This window comes from Cricetulus griseus, chromosome 2, assembly GCF_003668045.3.
Source record: "Cricetulus griseus strain 17A/GY chromosome 2, alternate assembly CriGri-PICRH-1.0, whole genome shotgun sequence".
Taxonomy (NCBI): domain Eukaryota; kingdom Metazoa; phylum Chordata; class Mammalia; order Rodentia; family Cricetidae; genus Cricetulus; species Cricetulus griseus.
Window position 1 is genome coordinate 418,814,313 of NC_048595.1, and position 25,856 is coordinate 418,840,168.

At 42.0% G+C, this 25,856-nt stretch overlaps 1 protein-coding gene across 2 annotated transcripts in view; it reads right to left on the minus strand.

Moving 5' to 3' along the window:
• Plekhm3 (pleckstrin homology domain containing M3) overlaps positions 1 to 25,856 on the minus strand; it is a 160,643-nt gene that overhangs the window by 8,736 nt on the left and 126,051 nt on the right. For both annotated transcript variants that reach the window (XR_003481508.2, XM_027397104.2), the window contains exon 7: positions 14,537 to 14,694. Coding sequence is in view for 1 of the 2 variants with exons in the window: in XM_027397104.2 (XP_027252905.1) it covers positions 14,537 to 14,694 (158 nt within the window). In the remaining variant the exon portion in view is untranslated. The remainder of the gene's footprint in view (positions 1 to 14,536; positions 14,695 to 25,856) is intronic.

Consider the following 25,856-nt stretch of genomic DNA (forward strand, 5'->3'; position numbering starts at 1 on the left):
ATAACTGAAAAAAGTATGAGATAAAGAAATTAATGAGTTCAAAATAGAACCAAGTCTTATTTTCTAACAATTTGTAACCCTGGAGGCATTTTTCAACTGTGGAATGGATACATGGATCAATAACATTCCCAAATTCAGACAATCCCCACCTAGCATGCTCCCTGCTTTTCACTCTAGAGAATAATGGCAGGCCAGGCCTGGTGGCACATGCCTTCAATCCCAACACTTGGGAAGCAGAGGCAAGTGGATCTCTGAGTTCGAGGCCAGCCTGGTTTATATAGGGTCCCTATCTCAAATGAGTTAGAGGCCAGCCTGGTTTATATAGGGTCTTACTGTAAGACCCTATCTCAAATGAGTTAGAGGCCAACCTGGTTTATATAGGGTCTTACTGTAAGACCCTATCTCAGACAGACAAACAACAACAAAAAAGGTAGAAAAAAATAAGAAAAAGAAGAACCTGCTCCTGTAATAAAAACGTGTTGTGCAGAGAAAGTAAAGCATCTGCAAGTGTAGCGGCCGGCTCTGCTCTTTTGGGGGAGGGGCTCTGTTAAAGGGAGGCTGCACTTGGAAAGATGGCTGGCTCCTAGGTGTTAATGCTCCTTGACTATTTTAAATGTGACTTGGGAGCTTCCAGGGTGGCTCATTGGGTAAAGTGTGTGCAGCCCCTCCCTGTGTACCAAGGACCATCGTTGATTTCTAGCCCCCATATGGCAGCACAAACCTGTACTCCCTGGGGAGGCAGAGACTCCTTTGCAGCTTACAGGCCAGTCAGTCCAGTTCCCTCCCCAAGCAACAACAACTCTGGTTGTTACAGTAAGCTACCAAAAACAAAGTGTCTTACAGGACGCAACTCTAGGCCAAGTGTTTGCTACTGACCAAAGGCATACAGTGGATTTCCCACTTTTTCATGTGTGGCATCCATTGCCTCATTAATCTAGCAATCTCAGCCTCAGTACCACTGACATTTTGGGTGGGATTTTCTTCAGTGCAAGGGGTTGTCCTGTCATTGTAGGATGCTTAGTAGCACCCCGGGTCTCAGAGCACCCTCCCCCAACCACTGAGCTGTGACAATGAGCAATATCTCCAGATGCTCACATATATCTGTGGGGGTCAGAATAATACCTGCTGAAAACCGCTGACCTAATTATCTTGAAACAGAACCACAGAGGAGTACCCAGTGGGTTAAACAGCATCCCTTCCTCTTGCTTATGGCTTACACTCTTGTCAACCAGCAAGGTCCAGCTCAGTGCTCTTACCCATGTCATTCCCAAAACAATTCATTTTCATCAAAGCATGTGATAAAAAATACCAGAACAAACAAGTATTAATTATCCTGTTGCTTCTGAAGTTATTTAAAACATGATTTAAAGAGGTTTGGGTGTAGGTCAGTGGTAGATAGCATGTCCAACAAGACCCTAGGTTTGATTCCCAGCACTGGAGAGAGAAAGGTCAAGGGCCAGATGTGGTACAATCTCAGCACTCAGGAAGGCTGAGGCTGGAAGGGCGTTTAAGACTGAGACTATTTCCAAAAGTAAAATCAAGTCAAGCTTGATATCAACACCCATGATAGAACACCGTCATTCAGTAACTCAACTTTTTACCATCTCATGGTAGCTTTTCAACTCTACCCCTGGTTGGCTGGCTCTCATTTGCATTTATTAGTTTTTTGGATTAGAGTCTCTGATTCTAATTTCTCTGTGGCCTTTATATGCCTTTATGCTTTACCTGGCCCATCTGGCAAATCAAAGGCTTTTTTTTTTTTTTTTTTTTTTTTTTTTTTTTTTGACCTAGCTGCTGCAGAGGTCAGAATGATAGTAGAGTAAGGGGCCTGATTGTTTGGTTCACCTTGGCACTCATGTCATAGGACATTGGGCAAGTTACTTTGCCTTTGAGCTTTATTCCCTAGAGAACTTGGGTTAGATGATGTCTAAAGCGTCTTCCACCTGCAGACTTGGGGGGTGGGTTGTAGAAGCTATTCTGGTACCTGTACTCCCCTTTCCCCATGCTCTGCTTCAAGGTCTGTGGAGGAGTGAGTGCCAACGAGCACTGGCTACTTCTTCTCCAGAAAGTCTCAAACTGAAAAGCCAAAGGAGATGGACAGTAAGAGGTGTGTTATATTGTTTTTAGTTTTACTTATTTATACTAGTTACGCTATAGGATAGGTTGCATGAGTTAGCATAGCTTCAGAACTGCAACGTGGTGACCCGTGCTGGGCAGGGCGGGGCCCAGCTCTGGACACAGCACAGTTGATGGGAGTAGGAAGGCAACTGGAGATCTGCTTCTGAGGAAACTCTAGAGAACATTACTAAGTATCTGTGGCACCCTTCTTTGGGCAAAGGGTAGGGGTGCCCACTGTTTGGGGGCAATATAAATTATATTTTGTTCCCTAGGAAGTATTCATTGGAATAAAACTACCCATTTTATGAACAGTTTTGACCTAAAAATTATTTCATTAGCCCATAGCAAGTAAGGGAGACATTCACAGTCAAGAAATCTAATTGTCTATTGACACAGAGAGGACAGACACGTTTTACTATGGCTATTAACTCCAAGAACCAGAACCTGCTACAAACTAGCTGAGCTACATCCACTCAAGGGGAACGGTTTGCTTCTCCAATCTATGGCAAAGAAGCAAGAATTCCTGGCTTCAGACGGCTTCCTGTGCTGGAATGCTGATGATGTGAGACCAATTAGAGACAGGCCTGATGGCTTCGTTTGCTGTCCAGACTCAAGCTGCACACAGGGAGGTCACAGGAAACTGCTAAAGGACACTGCCCCCATGGAGGTCATTGCAGTGCTTCTGCTCATTCCTCTTGGGGTCGTCTCTTGCTGTGTTTTTATTTTTGCCTCAGGCAATGGCCTCGGATATTTCATTTGGATTTAAATTCAGGCTTAATTTGTTGGCTCTCTGACAAGCAGTGTAGAGCCTTGGTTGACTTCCACTCTACAGAGCCCATAAGGAACAGGGTGGGCGGCAGAAGTAAGCATACACTGTGAGCGTATGAATGCGGTTTGGGGTATGGCTGCTACTTAAGGTGCCCTATTCAGTCTCAAGCTATCACTGGCCTTTCCAGTAAAGCAAAAAGATTGCTTAAATCTTTTAGCTGTGGGAAGTAGCTATTGAAGCCTGTTTATTTTAATGTTTTGACTTGCTGTTTCCTTTTGTCACTGAGTATATACATGGGAAAAAAACAACAACAACAAAAACCCTATAATTTCCTTAAAAAGGAAATTGGCCTGTGTCATGTATGAGTAGGCCTACATATTTGTATATGTACGCACTTTTATGCATCTATACATGCAACATACATGTTGCTCAGCTAAAATACACAGAATCTGTTATTAAAGGTCCTATGGTAAAATTAATGAAATACAACATAACAAATAAGAAGTCTTACTTAGTAGGGCCACTCTTTGGGGGAAGTAGAGATTAAAATCATGAGAAATTGACAAGTGATTTTAGGAAGAAACCGATTCTGAGTGGGTTCTGACAAATGGGCAAGGCAAACATCAAAGCAGTGGCTTAGGCACTGACTGTCCCCAGGTGACATTACTCTAGGCTGACCAGAAATCTGGTGGTCCAAGTGGCCCTCTATTTTGTCAGCAGGACCATGAGGAAGAGAGCAAGAGATGTGGACATGTTGGTTAGTGAAGCAAAGGTCTTGCAGAGAGTACATAATTTGTATAAGTACAAATTGTATAAGTACAAAGTGCAGAGAGCATTATATTTGACTACAACACATCGCGATTCCCATCTACCCTCCTACCCTTCCTTTTGAAATTTAAAATAGGCACCATCTACTTGGCCCTTTGTCTATGGTGTAGTATGGTGGTGATGGTGGTGGTGGTGGTGGTGGTGGTGGTGGTGGTGGTGTTGGTGTGTGTGTGTGTGTCTGTGTGTGTGTATACACTTACATTAGCTTTTTGAAATATGTAAATAATTGTGCTTTGAGTTAGGCATTATTTGTTTTCCTGTGTTTATTACGTCTGTCTGTCAGTTAGTAGATAAAATACAAAACACTAACTGGTGGCTTTTGTTGCCCCAAGCTTTGGACTTGATTCTGGTCTTGTGATTTGAATTCTGGCTCTCCTCCAGTTAGTAGTCACATAGTCCTTCGGGTTATTCAACACACACCTCAACTCTTGGAAAGACAACTGGCATGTCCTGTAATGATGTTTTTATTTGTCCTTTAAGCCTGAGTTAATTAAGGAAGAGCTTTCCCTGATTGCAACCCACAAAGCATTGGCTTTCTTTGGTCCTGGACTTTTGAGTCTGTCAGCTAAGCTTGGCTAATACCTATTACAAAAGCTTTACTTACAATCTGGATTCAAAATAGAATGCAAACAAGGGTTAATTAATTCATTTGTTAATTTTGCTACCCTCCTGGGGACATTAACTCACCATCCTTTGTGTAAATGCTTAATAAGCCCTTCCTGTTAATCTGTGGCCGGCTGGGAGAGGAGTCAGCCACACTCAGGGTGTGCTTAAAAGCACAACGAATTTGATATAACCCAAGATCACTTAGGAGAAATGGGAAACTTAATATTTCTGACATTAAATCTGCATCTTAAGGTTTATCTGGCAGTCACTATAATTCAAGAAAAAAGTGCTTACCTTTTCTTGGGATTGCTTTAGGAAAATATATTTGCTGCTACAGAGAGTGAAGGCACTGCAGGAGGATTTACACATTTTTACCACCTTGGTCAGACTGTAACCTACTACAGCTGAAGCAATTGGGGACTATACACAATAGCACTGGTTCTCTGTACAGATTCCCGAGTGGCTCAAAATGTCTGGAGGTTAAGGAGGCTTGGAAGGGCCTAGTTCAGACACAGACCTAGCTGAGCAGCAGAATAGTGTTAGCCAAGAGTGACAGCCAATGATCTTAGCTTCCCTCTGCTGACTCACTGGTTACCTTTTTCATTTAAAATAAGAGTTTAACTACCAAGTATTTATGAAAGATGCCTTTAAAAGGAAATAATTCATCTAGGACTCTGACTGGGATTCACTTAGGATGGCTGAGTAGAGCCAAAATAGACAAAGGTTCAGGCATGAATATATTAGAAAATACACAGAAAGTCCCAAAAGGTAGCCTAGTTTATGAGCAGTGTAAGTTGTTTGGAAATACAATCTTGGTTACTGATATGAATTTAGAAGAAACAAGGCAGTTACTGCTTTATATTATTTCCTTATTTATCTCCTGCCACTGAGCCTATTCTTTTAACAAAATGGCACTACATAGTTTTCCTAGTCTAGTTAGTGATGCTAGGCAGAGAAATCCCTGGGAACTCTTTAATTTGGGCTTGGCTTTTTCTTGATGGTCTCAGATGGTGGCCTGAGCAAGACCTGCAGGCCTGGGAGGGGAAAACTTTCTTAGCGGTGGCATTAGCCTGGGAGTGGACGGCAGTATTTCCCAGGTGTGAAGGGTTTCTTAACTTGCACAGGCCTTTCTCCAAACAGTCTACCTTAAATTTGCTGGGAATGTGGAGGAGAATATCACCTGGGTGGACATTCACATCGTCTGTGACTCTGAAAGCCTGACCTAAAACCACCCGGCTTCATCCTCTTCCTACACTAGAATTGCCAGTTCCCATTACATCTCTTCAAGTTCAGTGGCCTCTATGTTTCCAAGGCTGAATCTGAAGGGGCTTCAAGTTCATTATTTATCTATTATGTTCTTGGTTTTATTGTAAGATGATCCATACATTTCTGGTTTTCAGATGAAGTTTTAAAAATACATATTACTGTCTTTTCTTGTTTTCTCATCAAAAGACTCTGATTCTTCCCATTGGTTGTGGCAACAAAAATCACCAGCAACCCACACCAAAAGTGAGAACAGTTCAGGGTGGCAGTCTCTCATTCCACGAGATGGGTTTATCGTTCTTCCAAATTTCAGGACTAGTGCGCATGCAACAGGTTAAGGTAGAAATGGCTATGGAGACTCAGTAGCCCAAGGCCCCATGAGTCTTAGGTATGGTGCTGGAATGGGACTTTGAACCTGTTGGGAATGGGTGTCCTTGTCAGGTGACTGCTGAGTTCTCCCTGGCTCTGTTCTTTGGTATACTTTGGTCCAAACAGCAACAGTCATGCAGCATGAATATGTATAGTATCTACTGAGTGTTTCTGTGTACTTTAAGTACTTTGAGAGTTTAAGGGATGGGACAGTGATGGTTCTAAGAATACAGGGGTTTCCTGATTGTTGAGTGGTTCAATGCTCAGAGTCCCAAAGGTACTTAATAAAGATATGGTAATATGATAGTGTGATAGAGATGACATTAAAATAAAAATAATTTTTTAAATGACAGCCTTAATGACACTGCCATGTGCATTCTCAAAATTCATTGTATAGAAAATAATCACAACACAAAAACACACATGACAAAACTAAGATACTTTTCACCTTCTGTAATTTAAAAGCACAAAATAGTTAATTTCAGAATATACTGCTCAGTCTACAGAGTCAACATTTTTTGTATGGAAGGGTAAACATCTCCGATCTTTCCATGTGTATTCAGGTTACTTATTTACAGTCCTGGGGGGAAGAAAACGTATACACTAAAGCAGTAACCTAAAAGATGTTTTGAAATTAAATTATCTGAGTAGTTTAGTCAAGCTCAGACATTTAACATCATCTCTCTCTGATTTCAGAGACCTCAATGCCCCAGTAAAACACATCTCTTACTAACATATGACAGGATGTTAGCTAATACAAAAAAAAAAAAAAAAAAAAGAAAAAAAAAAGAAAAAGAAAAACAAAGAAAAAAATCATTTTTGGTAAAGTCTATTTAAAAATAGTTGAAAACCTATTTTAACAGTTTGTCATTTAAAACTCTAAAATCAATTCAGTGGAGTGTAGTTAATTTAAAACAAAGTAAACCACTGATTCATTCACTTACTCATTCATGAATTATTTAGAGTAGTTACTCTAGATGGGGCAGTGAGCAAAACAGAAAGCTTTTTTTGTTTTGTTTTGTTTTTCGGTTTTTTGAGACAGGGTTTCTCTGTGGCTTTGGAGGCTGTCCTGGAACTAGCTCTTGTAGTCTAGACTGGTCTCAAACTAACAGAGATCCATCTGCCTCTGCCTCCTGAGTGCTGGGACTAAAGGCATGAGCCGCCACCACCCGGCAGTAATTTATTTCTTTTTGTTTTATTTGCATTAGTGTTTTCCAGGGATGCATGTCTCTGTGAGGGTATCAGACTTGTAGTTGCAGGCAGTTATTAGCTGCCTTGTGGGTGCTGGGAATTGAACCTGGGTCCTCTAGAAGAGCGGGCAAAATAACTCAACTTGCTTGAAACATTTGTTACTTGAAAAATGCTAAGCCTCGGGGCTAGAAGAAAAAGTACTCCTATCTTTTGTTAATATATATTGGTGCCATCTGCCTCGAAGGTCCAGAGGGGTGGGGGTATGCAGCAAGTTAGTGGCAGAGTTAATGAAGTCTAAGTTTGTCCGTCCATTTCCCATTGATCTTTCCATGAACTAGCTAGCCAGTTCCTACAAATCAAATGGATCCTAATAATTTGAACTAAACAAAAAACTTTTTTTTCATACGCAATATATTCCAATTTAATATTTTTAAGGCAATTAAAATTTATCATTCGTAAGTACTCGTCAATAAATATTTGTAGATTGAATGTGTGATTATTTTGGGGGTCAGAGTTGATGTGCTAAATGGAATGCTAAATGGTTGCATTTTCAACATGAGTCCATTTTATATACTCATATATAAATACGTAAATATATAATAAGTTATGGAGACTTTCTTTATATTTTGTGTACTTCTCAAATCTACTAGAGTGAGCATCAATTCGTTTCATAGTTAGAAATAAAAATATGATTTTCAACAATTATAGATACTTTCCGCTCTAAACAACAATTAGGTTGTCTGGCATGTGTACAGGCAAGGCAACGTTACCTAGATACCTAACTAGAAACTTCTTAAGGAACATGTCTTGACAGCAGTATATTGAAATGACCAAATGCAATGGTGGCCTCACCAGCGAGGACTGGTTATACACGGACTGCATTTACCAAGAGACTAATGACATACAGGGTGGGGTCAGCCCCAAGTATTTTATGCAAGGCTTGTCTGTGTTAGCAGACATTCTGAAGTCTTTTGACATGTGTATATGGAGTTCCCCGGTCAAGGTGCAATGTTACGTATTAAGTTATTCTTTGAATAAAGTTTTTTTTTTTTTTTAAGCAAAAGAAAATAAAAGACGTCCTGACCCTGCCACCAAACCATCCAGCACTGAGCTGAAAAGTTTCTTTTCTTTTCTTCAACTCAAGGAAAACCTACACTGACATAGCAAGTACATGAATACATGGAAGAAGGGTGGGCAGTTATGAGACCGAAGAGGAGCAGCACGGCATTGTGGTCCCTCATTACCACAATGCTGCCATTCGTTTGCTTTCTGGATTGTTTTTCTCTCCTCCCCAGATAGCTACAGGGTCTCTTTGTAGACCCTTCCAACTATAGATATGGACGGTTCTAAATCATGATGGGAGTATTGTCAGAGAGCCACCAGCAAGGAGCCCAGAGTCAGAAATCAGCCACAGGCAGCAGCAGGTAGTTTATCAGGATGTTACCCAAGAGGAAGAGCCCAGGTTCCCTGTGGCTCTTTCTAAGATCCTAACCTTATTGCAGCACTTCTCCAGTGGGCTGCTTCCCAAGAAAAGCCACGGAAAGGAAATATCATTAAAAAAGACGATAGACATTGGGGTAAGCTCTTCCCTCCTAAGCCTGGCCCAGCTAAGGCTGTTACCCTCTGTTGTTCAACAGGATGTAACAGGACTGCCAAGCAGAGCCCACAAACCTGGTAATTAGGTGCGCTGACAGTGTTTGCTTTGGAACCATTTACCAACAAAGGAATGTGTCAGGCTGATTAGTGAGAAAAGGGTATGTAATGTGTGTGTATTTAAGTCCACATGAGGCCATAATCCAGGAATTCAGTCTGTTTGAGCAAGGGCTTGCAGAAATGAAGGCTAAATAAATAGGAAGCTACACTGGAACACTTGCTTCTGGATAGTACTTCTTTCTCCTCTCAAGCTTTTAGTCTACCTGCACCTTTCTGTCTCTGTCTCTGTCTCTGTCTCTGTCTCTGTCTCTCCCTTTCTCTCTCTCTCTCTCTCTCTCTCTCTCTCTCTCTCTCTCTCTCTCTCTCTCTCTCTCTCACACACACACACACACACACACACAATTGCAGACCAAATATTTAACATGAAATTCTCCTCAAAAACAAAACAAAACAAAAGAAAACAAAACAAAGCCAGGCTGTGGTGGCCCATGCCTTTAGTCTCAGCACTCAGGAGGCAGAGGTAGGCATATCTCTGTGAATTCAAGACCAGCCTGGTCTACAAGAGCTAGTTCCAGGATGGCCTCCAAAGCCAAAGAGAAACTCTGTTTCAAAAAAACAAAAACAAAACAAAAACACCACCACCAACAAAAAACAACTAACTAGAAATACGGAGGACTTTGTAAGGTACTGACAACTTCAGCTGACATTTACTCTCCATGAATGCTCTCCATATTGCCTGCTAGTGGGCAAGTAAAATGCAAACAGAACAACAGAAAAGAAACATAGCTCTTCCCCCCTCTGAGACAGGCGCTCACTATGTATCCTTGGCTGGCCTGGAACTTAACTTGTAGACCAGGCTGACTTCAAACTCACAAGGATCCATTTGTCACTGCTGGGAATAAAGGCAAGTGCCACCACATCTAACCTGAAAATAGAGATCTTAATGTTACTACTCATGTTGGCTAAGAAAAATTATGTACCTAGCCTCTTGGACAGGAGGAAGGAATTCAGCACGTTAGGTAGTAACACAGCTTCAGTTATTTGAAAACAAATCCTTTGCTAAGGCTTCAGTGTAGTTAGGTATACAGAGCTCCATGTGTACCTGAGGTGTGAAGAGGGGCAGAAAGCGCCAGTGGAAAGAGCAGTATCTATGCCCCAACAAGTTCAGGTCCTCGGGAGGCACGGTGCTGGGGATGGCAACAAAATGCAAAATGACAAAACCATTTTCAATCGGTCAAGTATACTAAGAAAACTCAGGTTCTTTTGCACAAACTGGACGATTCTGGAGTTCAGCCAGATAGGTAAAGACAACAGGCTTCATTTTCTAAGATCCTTGGAAGGTATTTTTTTCAAAAACAATTTTCCCTTTCCATTTGCCTTTCTTATGTGAACTAGCCTGACAAGACAGTTCTCAACACAGAAATGAGTTGTTTGGAGCCTCATTTGTTACGGCCGTTTCCGTGAGGCCAATGCTCATTCTCAGGATGATGTGGGCAAAGTTCCCCAGTGTGAAGATGGGATGTGGCAGGGCATCGTGTTGGCACAACTGGTGAGAATTCAGTGTTAATAAGTGCAAGGTCCTGTGAGCCGTCCTTACTTCTTGGAAGAGAAATCAACTACTTGTACACAAGGAGAAACTGCAAATGTTCAGTCTGTACTGTAACTGTTGTTGTTGTTACTGTTTGTTTTTATTTTTATGAGACAGGGTCTCACCAGGAAGCTCTGACTGGCCTGAAACTGGCTTTGAACTTAGAGACCATGTACCTCTGTCTTTCTAGTGCTGGGACTAAAGGTGTGTAGTCTGTGCTTTTAAACCCTCACATTCGGGGGCTGGAGAGATGGCTCAGTGGTTAAGAGCACTGACTGCTCTTCCAGAGGTCCCGAGTTCAATTCCCAGCAACCACATGGTGGCTCACAACCATCCGTTATAAGATCTGGTGCCCTCCTCTGGTGTGCAGATATACATGGAAGCAGAATGTTGTATACAAATAAACAAATAAAATCTTAAAAAAAAAAAAACCCTCACATTCAAAACTTAAAACAACAAACTCTTCCAGACGACCTGTGCCTGAGCTGCAGGTGCCCTGGGAACACACAGGAAGAATATTATCTGATGCCTTCCAAGGGCAAGCTGGACACACCAATCTTTCTGCCTAAGAAATTGCTTAAATGGCAGGTCAGCGGCTCCAACCTTGAATACAAAGCTGGGTCTGCGTCATACTTTTGTAATGCCACCATGTATTTGGAAACCTTGAAACTCCCTTAACTAGTTAGTTCATTTAAAAAGCACTGTCATCACTCATGAGCCAACAAAATAATAAATATTTATGGACTGTATACACTACAAGGACACCAAACTCAACGTTGTGTTGTGTATAACTTTCTTCCCACATCTGGGTGTAGCTCACAGGGTATAGTGGTAAAAAAGTCTTGGAGTGCAGTGTCTTCTATATCTGAATACCAATGGGGACAACTTTTCTGTCATCTGAAAAAATAAAAATTAGCCAAGCCAAATGGATCTGGGCAGAAAGGATGGCACTGACTTGGGGTGGCTGGCCAAGCTCACAGGTCTCTTCCAAGGCACTCACACAGTGTTTTAAAATGAAGTGTTTTGGAATGGCATTTCACAGAAGTATTGAGAATGACCCCTCAGCAGCATTAGGATGGGTTCCTTACTATCAGGAGATGACTGAAAGAAAGATGCATAGGAGATAATTTAAAGATTTAAAAGAAGAATCTAAGTACTGGGTAGTCCCTTTGTGACTTCTTTGCTTACACACACAATTGTTTCACCTTAAGTCTTCGTGCAATATCACCCTAATCTTGGGACTTCTAATTCTTAAATGTTAGTTAGAGCTTTTCTTATTTTCTCAGGAGTGTGTTGTTTCTATTTCTCTAGGATGTGTGATTTTGCCATTGTCTTAACAGAATGTTTGTTCCTCCTAAAGCCATGTTTCCCCTGTATCCTTTCAGAAGGTAAATGCTGGATTAAGCTTAGTTACAGAATGGTCTTCCTATTGTATTTAAATTTTGCGGTCTGGACATTAAGGGATTCTTAGTTAAGGAGATGTAGGTGTTTCATTTGTGTCTGAGAAGCTTGGGGAACACAATTTGGAGTTAAGACAAGTCCCCTCAGCTTCCACAGACAACTTCACTGCCCAGTGATGCAGGGTATCAACCGCTCCCTTATCTCCATCACAATAGCCATTCTTCTACTTAACAACAGAAATGTGTATCTGCTCCATCCCAATCTGTCCATGGCTTACTGCCCCAGGTGTCTACACTCTCATAGGAGCAAATAAAGGGACAATTGAGAAGTGTACCCTCAGGGAGGTGGCTCTAGATAGCTCTCCAATTGCTTTCAGGGTATATCCTGCAGACTTCTTTGAAGACCACAGCTACAGAAGAAGCAGTGGTGTATGATGAAAAGGATGGATGCTGAGTCAGATAGAGTAAAGTGTTTTACCTTATCTGCTGGGGCAAATAAATGGTTTTCCCTCAACGTAGGTTTCCTTATCATTAAGGCAGAGGTGGCCAGGAGATGGCTTAGTGCATAAAGACACTTGCCACCAGGCCTGATGCCTTGAGTTTGATCCTCAGAACCCACGTCATGGAAAAAGAGAACATCCACAAGCTGTTCTCTGACCTCTACATGGAGTGCCCCCCCACACATACACATACACAAAATAAATAAGTGAAGTATAATTAAAAAGTTTAAAACAGAGATAGCATTTAGAGCACAGGCAGAAGAAAGAACTACCCTGTGTAACCTGCTAGGACTGGTGCCAGTTAATGCCAGTCCCTGTAATTCTAGCATGTTCTCTATATTCTCTATATCAGTGAAGGAGCCCTACATATTGAAATTAGGGGCATGGTTTCAAATTATAGTCAGGAAGTATCCTCTTATATAATCAGTTAAGGAAAAGAAAGACCAAGTTGACCAGTGTTTGTTATATGGTCATAATTGAAAAAGCAATGTGAACACAGTATATTCTACTTGCCAAGATCAGTGTGCCAGAGTCAGCAGAGTTCCCTAGAGACCATGGAAAGGTTCTCCCATACCATGCACACCCTCATGCACATGAGGTCCAGGGCCACTTAGCTTTAATAGAACTGTCCCATGGCTCTTCTATCCCTAAAGCCGTATACTACTGTGAGCAAGGATCATGTATTTCCACTGTTATCTCTAGCAGCTGGCCCATTAGATAGTGGTAACACACTCAAGAAATTGCTTCTTGAAAGAGAGTAGTTGGGGAGTGTGGGGTGTGTGTGTGTGTGTGTGTGTGTGTGTGTGTGTGTGTGTGTGTATGTGTGTGCGCACGCGTGCACTCTATGGTGCATGTGTGGAAGTCAAAAAAATGACCTCAGGTATTGGTCCTTACTCTATCTAGTTTGAGATAAGGTCATTTATTGGCTGTTTGCTGCAGTGGGATTCTGGGGATTCACCTATCGCCATATTCCATGTCACTGTAGGGGCACTGAGGCCCCAGACATGAGTACCACATTCAGCTTTTAGATGGGTTCTTGGCTTCACACTCAGGCCCTCATACTTGCACATCAGGTATTTACTCACTGAGCCATCCGGCCAGCCTTGATTCCACGCCCCTGCAACCCCCAGACAGGGATTCTCCGTGTAGCCCTGGCTCTCCTAGAACTAGTTCTGCACACCAGGCTGGCCTTGAACTGAGATCTACCTGCCTCTGCCTCCCCAGTGCTAGGAATCTTTCCATGGTTTCTAGGGAACCTTGTGCTGACTCTAGCACACTGATCTTGGCAAGTAGAATATACTGTGTTCACTATGCCTTTTTGATTATGTCCATACAACAAACACTGGCCAGCCTGCTGTACAGAACGAGTTCCAAGAGAGCCAGGGCTACATAGAGAAACCCTGCCTGGGGGTTGGGGGTGGATCAAGGATTATCACATGTCTCAATGAGTAATGCCTGATATGCAAGTATGAGGACCACCACCACTCTGAATCAATGTTTTTTTGTTAGACTTTAATAATAATTCTTGGCCAAAGAAGCCAATGCACACACAGAGAATATTTCTATTATGTTTCTGGGATGAAAGGAAAAGGGCTATGTATCATTTTGTGAGTCTAGATTAGCCATAGTAAAAACTGATCTAACTTAGTGGGCAAGCCGTCCATCCGCCAGGATGTGCTGATGCCCAAACATGACTTTGGTAGAAAGGTAAGCCCCATGACTTCCACTTCTCTCTTCAGACCCTAAAACTTTTCATGTCTGCCATGTCTGTGGAAAACGTGCTCCTCACCAGTGCCTGGAGCTGGAGGAGTTCTAGCAGTCAGTCTAAGCTTGGCCTTCCTTTGAGGAGGCCCTTTCCCAATTCTCTTGGTTGTTGCTGCTTCGGGTTTTTTGTTCGTTTGATTGTTTTTGGAGACAGTCTCCCTGTTATTTCCCCTCTCTAATCATCCGGCTCTGGAAAGCTGGAGGACAGTCTTTTTCCCTACTCCAAGATTGAATGTGAACACACAGTTCGTTACCTAATGAGCTAGACACAGTAAGGCGGCATTCCTTTGCAGCTCTGTTATCTCCTCCTGCCTAAAGATGGAGAGTAAGGACTGGAAACAAATGAAAGCAAACTGGACACAAGTGGGAAGCAAGGGGATCGTTCGGCAGGTGGGTGTGAGAGAGACATAGTGCTCAGCCCAAAGCTATCCTGACAAAAGCACACATGATATTCAGATACTTTTCCTTAGGGCGAGATATTCTGTACCTGCTTGTTGAAATGTCCTCAAAAGGGTAGAGGATCTCGCCATTGTTGCAGATTTCACAGATGAACCCTTTCTGGCTACAAAGACTGCAGCTGTAGACATGCGAGGTGGCGAATTTAATGACCTTGCCCAAGAACGGAGCCAGTTTTCCCTCTATCACCTGTGGAAAGAGAAAAGGACAGGGTGAGCACACAAGTCTTGCAGATGCGGCAAGGGAAGGGCCGCCTTTCCTGTACGCAACAGGACAACCTCTCATGATTTCCCAGCAGCCCACGGTAGAAAAGGCACAGGACTTTGCTCCAAAGGAACTGGCTTATCCACTGCAGCTTGGAAACGAAGATGCCCAAGCTCCTTTTGTGTTCCTGCTTTTGCAGTGTGGTGTGGGGCATGGTGAGCCCCACTTGAGGAGACCAAGTTCAGAGTAGGAGGGTGGCAGTTTTGTAATCCATGCAGGGAACGGACGGGCTCGGTTGCCTGTGTGATTAAGTCAGCGGCACAGCTTTCCTCTGATTAATTAATGTGACTTCATTTCCATTCTTTCCCCCATGAACATGCAGCAAATACAGAAGAATGGCTTTCTCTTGCTGCTGATAAATGTAATAATTTAAAGAGGTGTAACCTGTTTGAGGGTCACTTTCAGTTTGTAATTTTAAATTGTCAACTCTTGAAAATGACCTTGCAGTACTAGCCTGAATTTCAGCATGATGATAACCCTCCCTGCATACTCCTGGCAAGGCATGGGCTGTCCACAAGGCAGCTGATCCCACCATGCACTATGTATGTGCCTGTTGGCCCCTCCCGACTGTCATTGTACTTGCTGGCTTGCAAACATTTATGAGTTTACAACCCATGGCAGTCATATTACTCTGCACTTAACTAATATTCATGGGCTTCAATGACTCCAACACCTCATACACAAGAAATACAAAAGTCTGCCCTTTATTTCTGTACCACTAATGACTGCTTATATGCTGACTTTGATATCAGGAAAAAAGATGAAATCAACTTAGAGACTGCCAGAAATACCTAGGAATAGCTTACCTGGATACCTTTTATTTCTCCCAAATAGGTATCTAGTTAAAAATGACAATTTTATCTCCAACTAAACACCTAAGGGAGACACAGTAATCATACCCAGAGAAATAGGGAAGTATAATGACTGGAATTTCAAAATAAAAGACTTCATTTTTTATAGAAAAATGAAGCTATACTACAGCTGGAAATGGGGGAGGATTTAAGCATTGGGAACAATATCCCGATGCTAACAGTTACAGCAAGGGTTAACTCAGGGAAGAGGGACAAGGCAGAGATGCTGGGTTGCTACTTTGTATATTGTGTGACTTTGCCATTTTTACAGTATTCAATATATATTGTTTTGTACTGAAATACAAAAAGTGAATATAAAATCAAGTTTATTGCTTTTTAGGGGTGGATCTCTTCCTAATAGAGAGGGTAGAGGTCTTGATGGTTGTTTTCTGAGCTAGGCCAGCATGTGTTTTCCCACTCTCCCCCCGCCACCCATAACCTATAGAAGGCTGTAGGTACGCTAGACCTCTTTCAGTTCTGTTTCCCTGGTGACGTTAACTGTCCCCCCCCCCCCCGCGCCCCAATAAGGCATGAGCCTAACACAAACACATGTTATGCACTTTCTAGGAAATGCCCAACCTCCAAACACTTTCCCACGCATCACAGCACTGATTCTACACTGTAGAGACAATCCTTCAGCTGAGTTTAGTTTCCTTTTCTCTTCCTTGAGCAGTTATGATTGATGACTCATTGAAACAGAGGCCTAAGGATTTAGCATGGCTTGAAAACCAGGTGCATGCAGGTGATGAGGAGGTGATGAACGATCCGAGGGAGACACGGGTCCTCATTCAGGGTCTGACAGAGACTGAGCATCTTGAGCTAAGTGTTTTCTCCATCTAGAACTCATCAGGACAAGAGTATGAAGATTCTGAAGGCTCCTGAAATATTTTGCCAATTTGATATGGCCATTGGTGTATACTCCTAGCTGGGGAAACTAACGGCCTTTTGAAACTTATTTTCTATTATCTAGTCTTCCTATCACAGCCCCTGGTACACAACTCCATTTTACTAACGCTTCCCTTATTGTTACTGATAAGAATCAGCTTATCCTCTGAAGAAGTCACTCCATTTTACTTTCAGGCTACTTCAAGGTTAAATATTTGTATCCTGCGACAAAGAATTGTGGTACTGAATTTTCAGTGATGATAATCATATCTATATGATTCCTTGGGGTATTCTGAAAGCACAAATTTCAAGTAGTAATAGTGTTAGTGGCAACTCTTGCTATTTCATTGACAGCCAAGCTGGAAACTCTGCAGTTGACTGTGAATGATTCATTCCCATCAAACACAGACACCCTGCCATTCATGTTTTATTGATTCTCTCTCCCATTTTTTCGAGAAAAAAAAAAGCTGTATTGAAATATAATTCACATACCACGAAATCCAGTTATTTAAATTTAAACCTTGGTTTATTTATAGAGTTGTATATTTCACTACAACTAACCCTCCTCCATCCTATATGTAGCAGTTAAGTCTCCACTGCCCTCTTACTCTATTCTCCCAAGTTCTAGGAACCAATAATCTACTTTCTGTCCCTACAAAGCTATTACATAGAAATAGAACCACATACAGTGTGTGTGTGTGTGTGTGTGTGTGTGTGTGTGTGTGTGTGTGTGTGTATGTATGTTCTCTCACATAGCACAATGCTTTTGAGGTTCATGCTGAGTTCCTTTAACCTAGTTTCACTGCCTCCAGACTCTTACCATCCTCTCTAGATTAACAGAATAACCTGAGTTTAATCCCGGAAGCCAGTCTTTCTTCTTTAATCTGCTGAGGACATGCACTAGTCAGTTTTCCAAGACACTTTCATCATATATCAGCTTTTCTCCCAAGTCTTCAGTGAATTCTCATTCATCATTAACAGAAGCCCTTCCCTGATTTAACAGTCTCACTAAATTACTATGTCCCTGATGCTGAATACAAGAGAACTGTGCAAAACTAGACTTTATGTCTCACTTGCTTTGCAAGGTCTCCAAAACAGGAGCCCACATACCAGCCCAATTCCCATGCTCAATCTTGGGCATCTACTGTCGTGAGCAGTCTTGCTGACACAGGATGTGCCTGCTCATCTTCCTGTCCTTCAGGTCATTTCCTCTCTGAGGGTGCTGCCTCTCTTCTTACCACTCATTTAGATTTCACATAGGTTTTGTGGATCTGATCTATTCTGACTTGAACCAGCTGGCCTCGAACTCAGAGCTCCACCTGTCTCTGCTTCCCAAGTGCTGGGATTAAAGGCATGCACCATCACCACCACCTGGCCCCCAAACCCATTTTTAGCTACAACTGTCAGACTTCTTTACTTTCACACCATGCGATGCAACATGAAACTCAAGGCTGCTTATTCCTTTACTACTGTTTACCCACCCGACTGCCTTGCTTCTTGTGGGTTGAACATTTATTTACTGAACACACAAATGTGAGAACATTTGACCACTCTTACCTACAATCTGGTACCTCCAATGGGACAGCTCAGGAGAGCAGACTGCTCCGCAGCAAAAAGTGAGCCCACTCTCATCTGAAACACCCCTCCCTGACTGCACAAGTATGCTGCCCCATCCTTTTCCTCGCCGCCTGCAGTTGGGTGTGGGGGTTGTCTAGATGTCACAGATTTTCAGTCGCTGTGCTGTGTGGGTGAAGCAGGCACACTGAGACAGCCTTGGCTAAGGGGCAGTTGGGTTACTCAGGAGTCTCTTTTACTGTTTTGTACTCGAGTCACTGTTCTTTTCATTTGTCATCTCAGGTTTGTGGCCATGTTCCAAACAGCTGAAGCCGCTTAAAGATTTTTTTTTTTTCCAGAAGAGTGAGGTAATATTTTCAAGTTAATTTTAGAATTTATAAACATTCCATTAATATTATGGAAAGGAAAAACTTTATATACTTATACACTTCCAGGAACAAGTACTTATTGTCCTTGAATGCAATGACTAGCAGCAGGGGGAAGAGGAATGGCTGTCAGGCCTCTGGTCTAGAGGTTGCATCACTGTGAAAGTGAGCTCCACAGGTGCTATTCTTTAAGACTCCTTTTAAAATATAAGGCATACCTTTATATGGATAACTGCTTAAAAACACCCTGCCTCCCACAGCCTTCCCTCTACCACCTAAGAGCCTTATGCCTTTGAATTCCCATCCCAGCCATCTAGGTGTGGCTTAAGGTTAAGACCCTATCCCAAAAGCACTAGGAAGATGGTGGCCTTACTCCTCCAGTTTCCAGCTGGGAATGAAGACCAGAACAAAGCCATCGGGACCCTGCTCCACCTGAGAAAGACAATGACCAAGGCACAGTTAAATGGGAGAAGGTACGCTGGCCAAAAAGTATTTAGACCTGAGGAAAGTCAGATAGAGAACTGAATTCTGCTATGTCACCCTGAATGCCTCCGTGAGTGACAACAGTCCTCTACAGGGTTGAGCATAAAGCAAAGTCTTACAGATCTATCCAGACTACAGCTGTTCCAGAAGATTGTAGTACAACTGGGAGCAAGCCACAGCTGACTAGTCCAAAGTAAAGCACGAATGTATTGTTTTTGTTGTTGAGATAGGGTCTTCCCATGTAGACTAGGTTGGTCTCAAACTCATAATCTTCCTGCCGTGGCCTCTGTAGTACTACAGTTACAGGCCTGAGTTCAAAAGTATTTCCTAAATAAAACTGGTCAAAGAGAGTTAAAAACAGAAAACAGACAGCCATGGCACATGTTTGTTTCCCGACAGTTTAGATGTATTTTTCCAGTGCCAAGTAGTTAGATTCATTAGAGTCTCCAAAGAAGCTGACATCACCGCATTGCTCACCTACCGCACTTAATGGTCTCTGGGTTCGGGAAGCAGCGGCATGCTGTGAGGCTGATCTGAGCACAAATGGTAGCAGTCTCCCTTCCAGCTGGGAGACTCTGGCAAGCTCCTAAGCCTCTCTGAGCTCTGGCTTCCTCCACTAGAACCAGCCAGTATTTACATATGGGGCTGGAAAAGGATCGGTGAAATGGGGAGGATGTGTCTGATGGCAGTTGGTCAGTAAGTGACAGCCGACGGCTGCCTTCTCTTAGTCTAAATAAAAACTAATAATTCAGACTCATTTCCCCCCCCCCCCAAATACTTTAGATCTGCTGCAGGGGTAGGAAAGAAAGGTATGATGTTCACATGTCCGTTTTCAAAAGGCGCCCCGTTGCCCTTCTGTCTCGACGCGATCTGGAGGAAGGAGAGTAAAGCAGACACATCCAGGGCCTCTGATGCTGCTCAGGTCCACAAGAGAACAGAGCTTTTGTGAACATTTTGCTCCAGCCGAGGCAAAAGACTTGGAGAGACAAACTCAATTTAAATCTCCCATTAAAATCACATCTTAGCAACATCTGGGAATCGTCTCTTACTCCTTTCAGATTTGCAAATAAGTTTGTCACAGATTAATCTAACTGTATGACAACCCATCAGAAGTTGGAAAGACACTTCATCAGGTGCTGTTGTAAGCAGATGGCCAACTGGCTCTGTTAGAAGGGAAGTGGACTGTGGGGCGAGGCTCAGGTACCTTTCCATTTATTTTCTGCACACTGCATGTCTACGTGAACAAGAGCATGACAAAGCAATTAGCAGAAAACATGTGTAGCTCTTCCCACCCGTCTCCTCACCCTCTGTACTCAACCTCACCATTTTCTCCACATACCCACCCAACTGCTCCTTGAGGAAAGGCAGATGTCCACACTGCAGTGAGAGTGCACTTCTGTTTTCCATTGGACTTCATTTTTTTATAGCGAGGAAGGTACCAGTCTGACTTATTTACTTGGGGAGTGCACATAGACAGCTACTTCAGAGCTGCCATACTGAGCGGGTGTTCAAAGAATATAACTCCAACTGTGATTTAATTTTTTTTTTTTTATCATTTTAGTGCACTGGTAGGCAAGAACAAAATGTAATATCAAGCTGACAACTAGATTTTCCTCTTAAAAATTCATTTAAATCATTTCAAGTATTCTTGGAACTTGAGACTGTCAAATGTCACTTGACATGGTTCAGTCATCTGAGAAATATACCAAGTATGCTTATTCTCTTGGTGCAAAAACAGCCCATAAAAACTGTCTGGTTGAACTTCCAGCTTGGGGATACACACATTTCCCCTCTTCTATTCTGGTCAAGATGGTCAGCATTGGAATTTGAGGCCCATGGCTTTCTGCAGACTAAGACAACAGCCTTTATTTGATTTACTTTCTTGCAGACCAATCAAAAATTACAATTAAGTTAAAAAATAACCTAGTGCTGCCTTCTCCAGACCACAGTTTCAGAAGCAGCTGCTTATTACTCATGTGTGGCACCAGGAAATTGCAGTGTCATGTTCAAGGTCTGCAGCCAATAGCGATCTGTGGGATTGGGAGAAGGGCACACACCACTCTTTTATGCTGTTTGCCTTCACCTTCGGGCCACCATCACAGAGTTCATGATCTACAGGGATGGGGGATGGAGCAGCAAAAGAGAATGACAAGAGAAGTCACACAGGAAAAAGGCTCTTCCAGATTTGTTTTATGCATCCACTAATGCTTTCCCTCTGATTGGTCAAGTTACCTCCATTTCCAAACAAGCTTTCCTTGGTTATTACGCAACATCTAGACTCTGGATGCTGTGGGGAATTCTGGGATGAAGAGGTCTACTGCCCTTGACGAAAAAGACTTCTGCTCTAAAAGCCTAATCCAGTTCATGTTGAACGAAGTCACCAGAAACAGGAAAGCTCAAAGAAATAAAAGTCTAAACAGTCATGTGCTGTAACACAACATCTACTATAATTCAGTTTGCATTTTCTCAGCTAGATGACCACAAAAGGTTATTATTTTGTAAATGTGTGCATTTCTTAGCATTCATAGGCAGGCAGAAGAGATGCCTAGTGACCCAGATCAGCTAAGTTAGTGGGGATGTCTATAGTTCCAGCACTGGAGGCTGAGGGAGAGGCTAGAATGCCGGAGGCCAGCCTAAACTACAGAAACTGTTTGTCTGAGAAACTGTCTCAGAACAAACACAAAATAGCTTGTAGATCCTGCTCAAGCTTTGAAAACCCCAACTTACAGTGAGAATATTTGTACTCTCCTTCTAAATTCTACCCACAAATCTTCAGAGCAGAGAAGCACACCACCAAAAGTGTATAGGGATTCCTACTTCAGGAAGATGGGCAAAAACCTCCGTTCTTCTACAATCCGCCTTTGCAGTCCTCTTCTTTTCTCTAATTACCCCACCCTCCTTCCTCCTCAGTAGGACAGCTCAACAGGACTGAGTTTTCAGTTTATCAGTCTTTGTGCTGGGGGGTGATTATGAGGTCACCAAAGAGTGCTTAACTGATCCTCTCCTCAGGGTCACAGTTTTTATTAAGACTTTGGAAACTATGTGATAATTCAGTGTGGTTCAGTGTCACTGGATAGATTTGTGAGTGTCCACACTTACTTTCCTCATGTTACATTTGCTTCCTGCTGGAGTTTTAAAGAATAAGAGACAAAGGAATTTTGATTCCATTTCTTCCATTGTTTAGAATGGTCAAGATAAACCCAGAATGAAAATGTATTAAAAAAAAAAAAACAGTAATAATGGGACTGGGCCTGCTTCATATGGTTCTCTGCACCACTTCCAGTACTGTCAAGCCATACACCCATGGGTATGAATGAAGCACTTGCAGAGTAAGGACAACTAACTATGTGGCTTCAATATCTAAGGCCCCAGCAGGCTGTGTGATCTCTATATTATATGTGGTGAAATAGTTTAAAATATTTAAAATAGAGACAGTTCTAGAAAATTCTCAAAGATGACCAGCAGAATCTGTTCTCTGCTGAAATACTTATATTCCTGAGATAAATCTGATTTAATCATCTACCATTCATTTTGGCCCAGCATTATTGCCTTAGTAAATAGTGAGAAAAAGTCCCAAGCAATGACTTAAATTCACCTTTCTTATTTAATACTTGAAAAATTATGACGAAAAGAAGGGAGGCCATCGTCCAGGTAGCTAGTGGCAATTCTGACTTCCTTTCTTATTTTTAAAATTTATTTATTTTTATTTTATGTGCACTGGTGTTTTGCCTGCATGCGTGACTGTGTGAGGATGCCCAGATCTTGGACTTACAGTTGTAAGCTGCCACGTGGGTGCTGGGAATTGAACCAGGGTCCTCTAGAAGAGCAGCCAGTGCTCTTAACTGCTGAGCCATCTCTCCAGCCCCTGGCATCCTCTCATAAGAACCCTTCACAATTAGGAAGGGTCCTTCCTGAAGGTATCTAGGGTCAGAGGCTAGGCCAGGTTCGGATTAGTCCAGGAGTTCTGAGGTCACTGTGTGCCTACTTGCTTCCACTTAAAGTAGGACATGTAGTCCTGGAGGCCCAGGTTTGTACTCACTTCATATTTAGTTATTTATTTAGTTATTTATTATCAAATCTAGCCCACTGGCCTGGAACTTACTATATAAACTAGGATGGCCTTGAATTCATGGAAATCTGCCTCTGCTGTGATTAAAGGTATGTGCCACTATGCCTGCTGGGCTGTGTTAATAGTTTTGATCTATACTAGATCTATCTTTGGCTATGGGAACAATAGCACAAAAAAATTCTTTTCAATGGTCACATTTTATGGAGTTTTTTCAATATAGAGATGATCTTATACATTATAGTCTTATTGGTTGAACTCTTGGGAGAGACAAATACAACTGAAGGCAAGGCAAAGCAACTCTCTGTATGCATGAATATGGGGGAAATTGGAGAAATGAGTTTACAGAGGGGACCTGAGTAGAGGATATATGGGACCTTTTAACAGACCCCACTGAAAGGAAGAGAGAAATAGAAGAAAACCAAAAGCAGTCTTATCTCATCATATTAGGAAGGACCAAAGAGTCAGGAGAGACGAGGAGGAAGAAGAAAGAAAAACTGGGAATAAGCAGGGAGAGGGGGAAATGTTATGAAAACAGAAACACACACACACACACACACACACACACACACACACACACACACACACACACACACCACACACACGAGAGAGAGAGAGAGAGAGAGAGAGAGAGAGAGAGAGAGAGAGAGAGAGAGAGAGAGAGATTCGGCTGATTCAAAGTGGAAGTTAGCAGTCTTGGTTTCTGTTCCCAGGGATGTCCCCAGTAAGCTAAGACTTTTCCTAGGTCATGTACTTTTCCATGCCTCAGTTCCCTCATGTACAAACAGAGTGACTGTGCTAAATCATTCAAAACTAAATGATCAACAAGGATCCCCCTAAGTTTGAAGCGTCTATGATTTTGTGATTAACCATGGGGGCAAACATCAAAAGAGGCTTGTTGAATAGCCCCAGGAATGTAGAAAGAGAATATCTGGGGAGACAGATAAAAGGTGGGTTTAACCAGGCTAATTAGAAGATACCCTAGGACGTTTTCAGCAGAAGTGAAATAATGTGAGCAGCTTTTGATTCTCCTGCTTGCTGAGTGCCATTCAAAGGGAGAAAGAAGCAGAGCCTTTCAGGAATGGTCCCTCACAGGTGTGCAACTAGATACGGGCTTTCCTCTGCACAGCCTTTCATCAGGCATTTAATTAGTCAATGTTTAGATAGCACTTTGGGGATGAAAAGTACAATGTAAGCACTTAACGTCATTATTACTTAGCAGCTTTTATGGGACCAGCAATGCCTGAGATTAAATGAGAAATTAAAGTAAGTTCCTGGCTAGAAGGCTTGATCTAATAAATCTCTAGGTCACTGATGAAGAAAAACAAGCCCACCACATAAACTGAACTAGTGCTCGAGTCACTGTCTGAGGCTGTTGGTAATTTTTAAGTCCTTGCCTCAAGGTGTCAACAGGCAGTAAACACCACTCACCAAGCTGAGGATTCCCACACATCCTGTTTTTCCAGTAGTGTCTGGCTTGCTGATGGTGTCTGTACCCAAGCCTCTGCAGACCCAGGATAGGGGTTCAGATATATGGGAAATCAGTGCACAATGAAGTGGGGACAGGTAAATTAATCAACAAATAATGCTGCAGCAACAAAAGTAAAGCTGAATTACTAAACTCTATAAAAATGGTAATTCCTGATAAATAGAAGATTTATATATAAAAAGAAAGCCATAAAAGTATTGTAAAACTATATAAAATGTAGCCTAGTCTACAGAGCGAGTTCCAGGACAACCTCCAAAGCAATACAGAGAAACTGTCTCTCGAAAAAACCCAAAAAAAGAAAACCAAAAACTATACAAATGTATTCAAGAAAATATTCATGTAGAATAAGTACCTTCTACCTCGAGAAGCTACAAGAGTGGTGAATCTGAATTCATAAAATAAAAAGTCACTATATATCATTTATAAAGCAAAATGATGAAAACCAAGAAAACATTTTCTACTTAAATGGAAAAAGTGCTAATTTTCACAATATGTAAAGTTCTTTTTTAAATTAATAAGAAAAAGACCAAGACAAAGTTTAATAGGTAATTTACAAGTTCTATAAGTTACAGTAACAATATAAAAAGGATGTTCCATCTTACAATGGAAAATTGTTTTAAAAATTGAAAAATTAAGACAACAGCATGAAGTTATGTCAAGTGTTGTAGAAAATGTGGAGTGTTCACACCAGTGAACACCCTTACAACAACAATGACAACCAATGGGCGCAGGTTACATTACCTAATGATCTGATTTAACATGCAGTCAATTAGGAGAATGAGACAAACCTGTATTAGTACTGAATGTGCATATTTGCCCAAATGTTCACAGATGCTCATGTGCCCACTGCCTGACCTGTATGTGTGAGTGTGTGTGTGTGTGTGTGTGTGTGTGTGTGTGTGTGTGTGTGTATTTGTAATTACTATTAAAATGTAGAAAACTTTCCTCAGTTTTGGCTCTGCCTAGCCTATGTTTATATTTGCTCTTAATAACAGCTACTTTCACACAATTTCCTATCGGTGAACCTGTCTTGACCACATCAGACTTGATGCTTGTATCCAAGGAGACCTGGCTGCCTCCTCAGAATGTTCCCTACTTAGGAGTTTTTCAGGTTTGGAAGGTAACACTGCCCACTCAATTAGAATGATTTATAAGATAGGCGCAGAGTCAACAGCCATATCTAATGCCAGGTAATTTAAGGTTGGTTTTTGTTTACATAATTATCACTTAATTCTGCACATTTAATCTTATCTCTTTCAATACTAGGCTGGGAGTTAGTAAGTTAGATGCCGACTGTGTTCTCTAAGAATTTACTGGAACATTTTCTGGTACTCTCTCCCAGCTAGTGGCAGCTGAAGTTATCTTGCACCCCT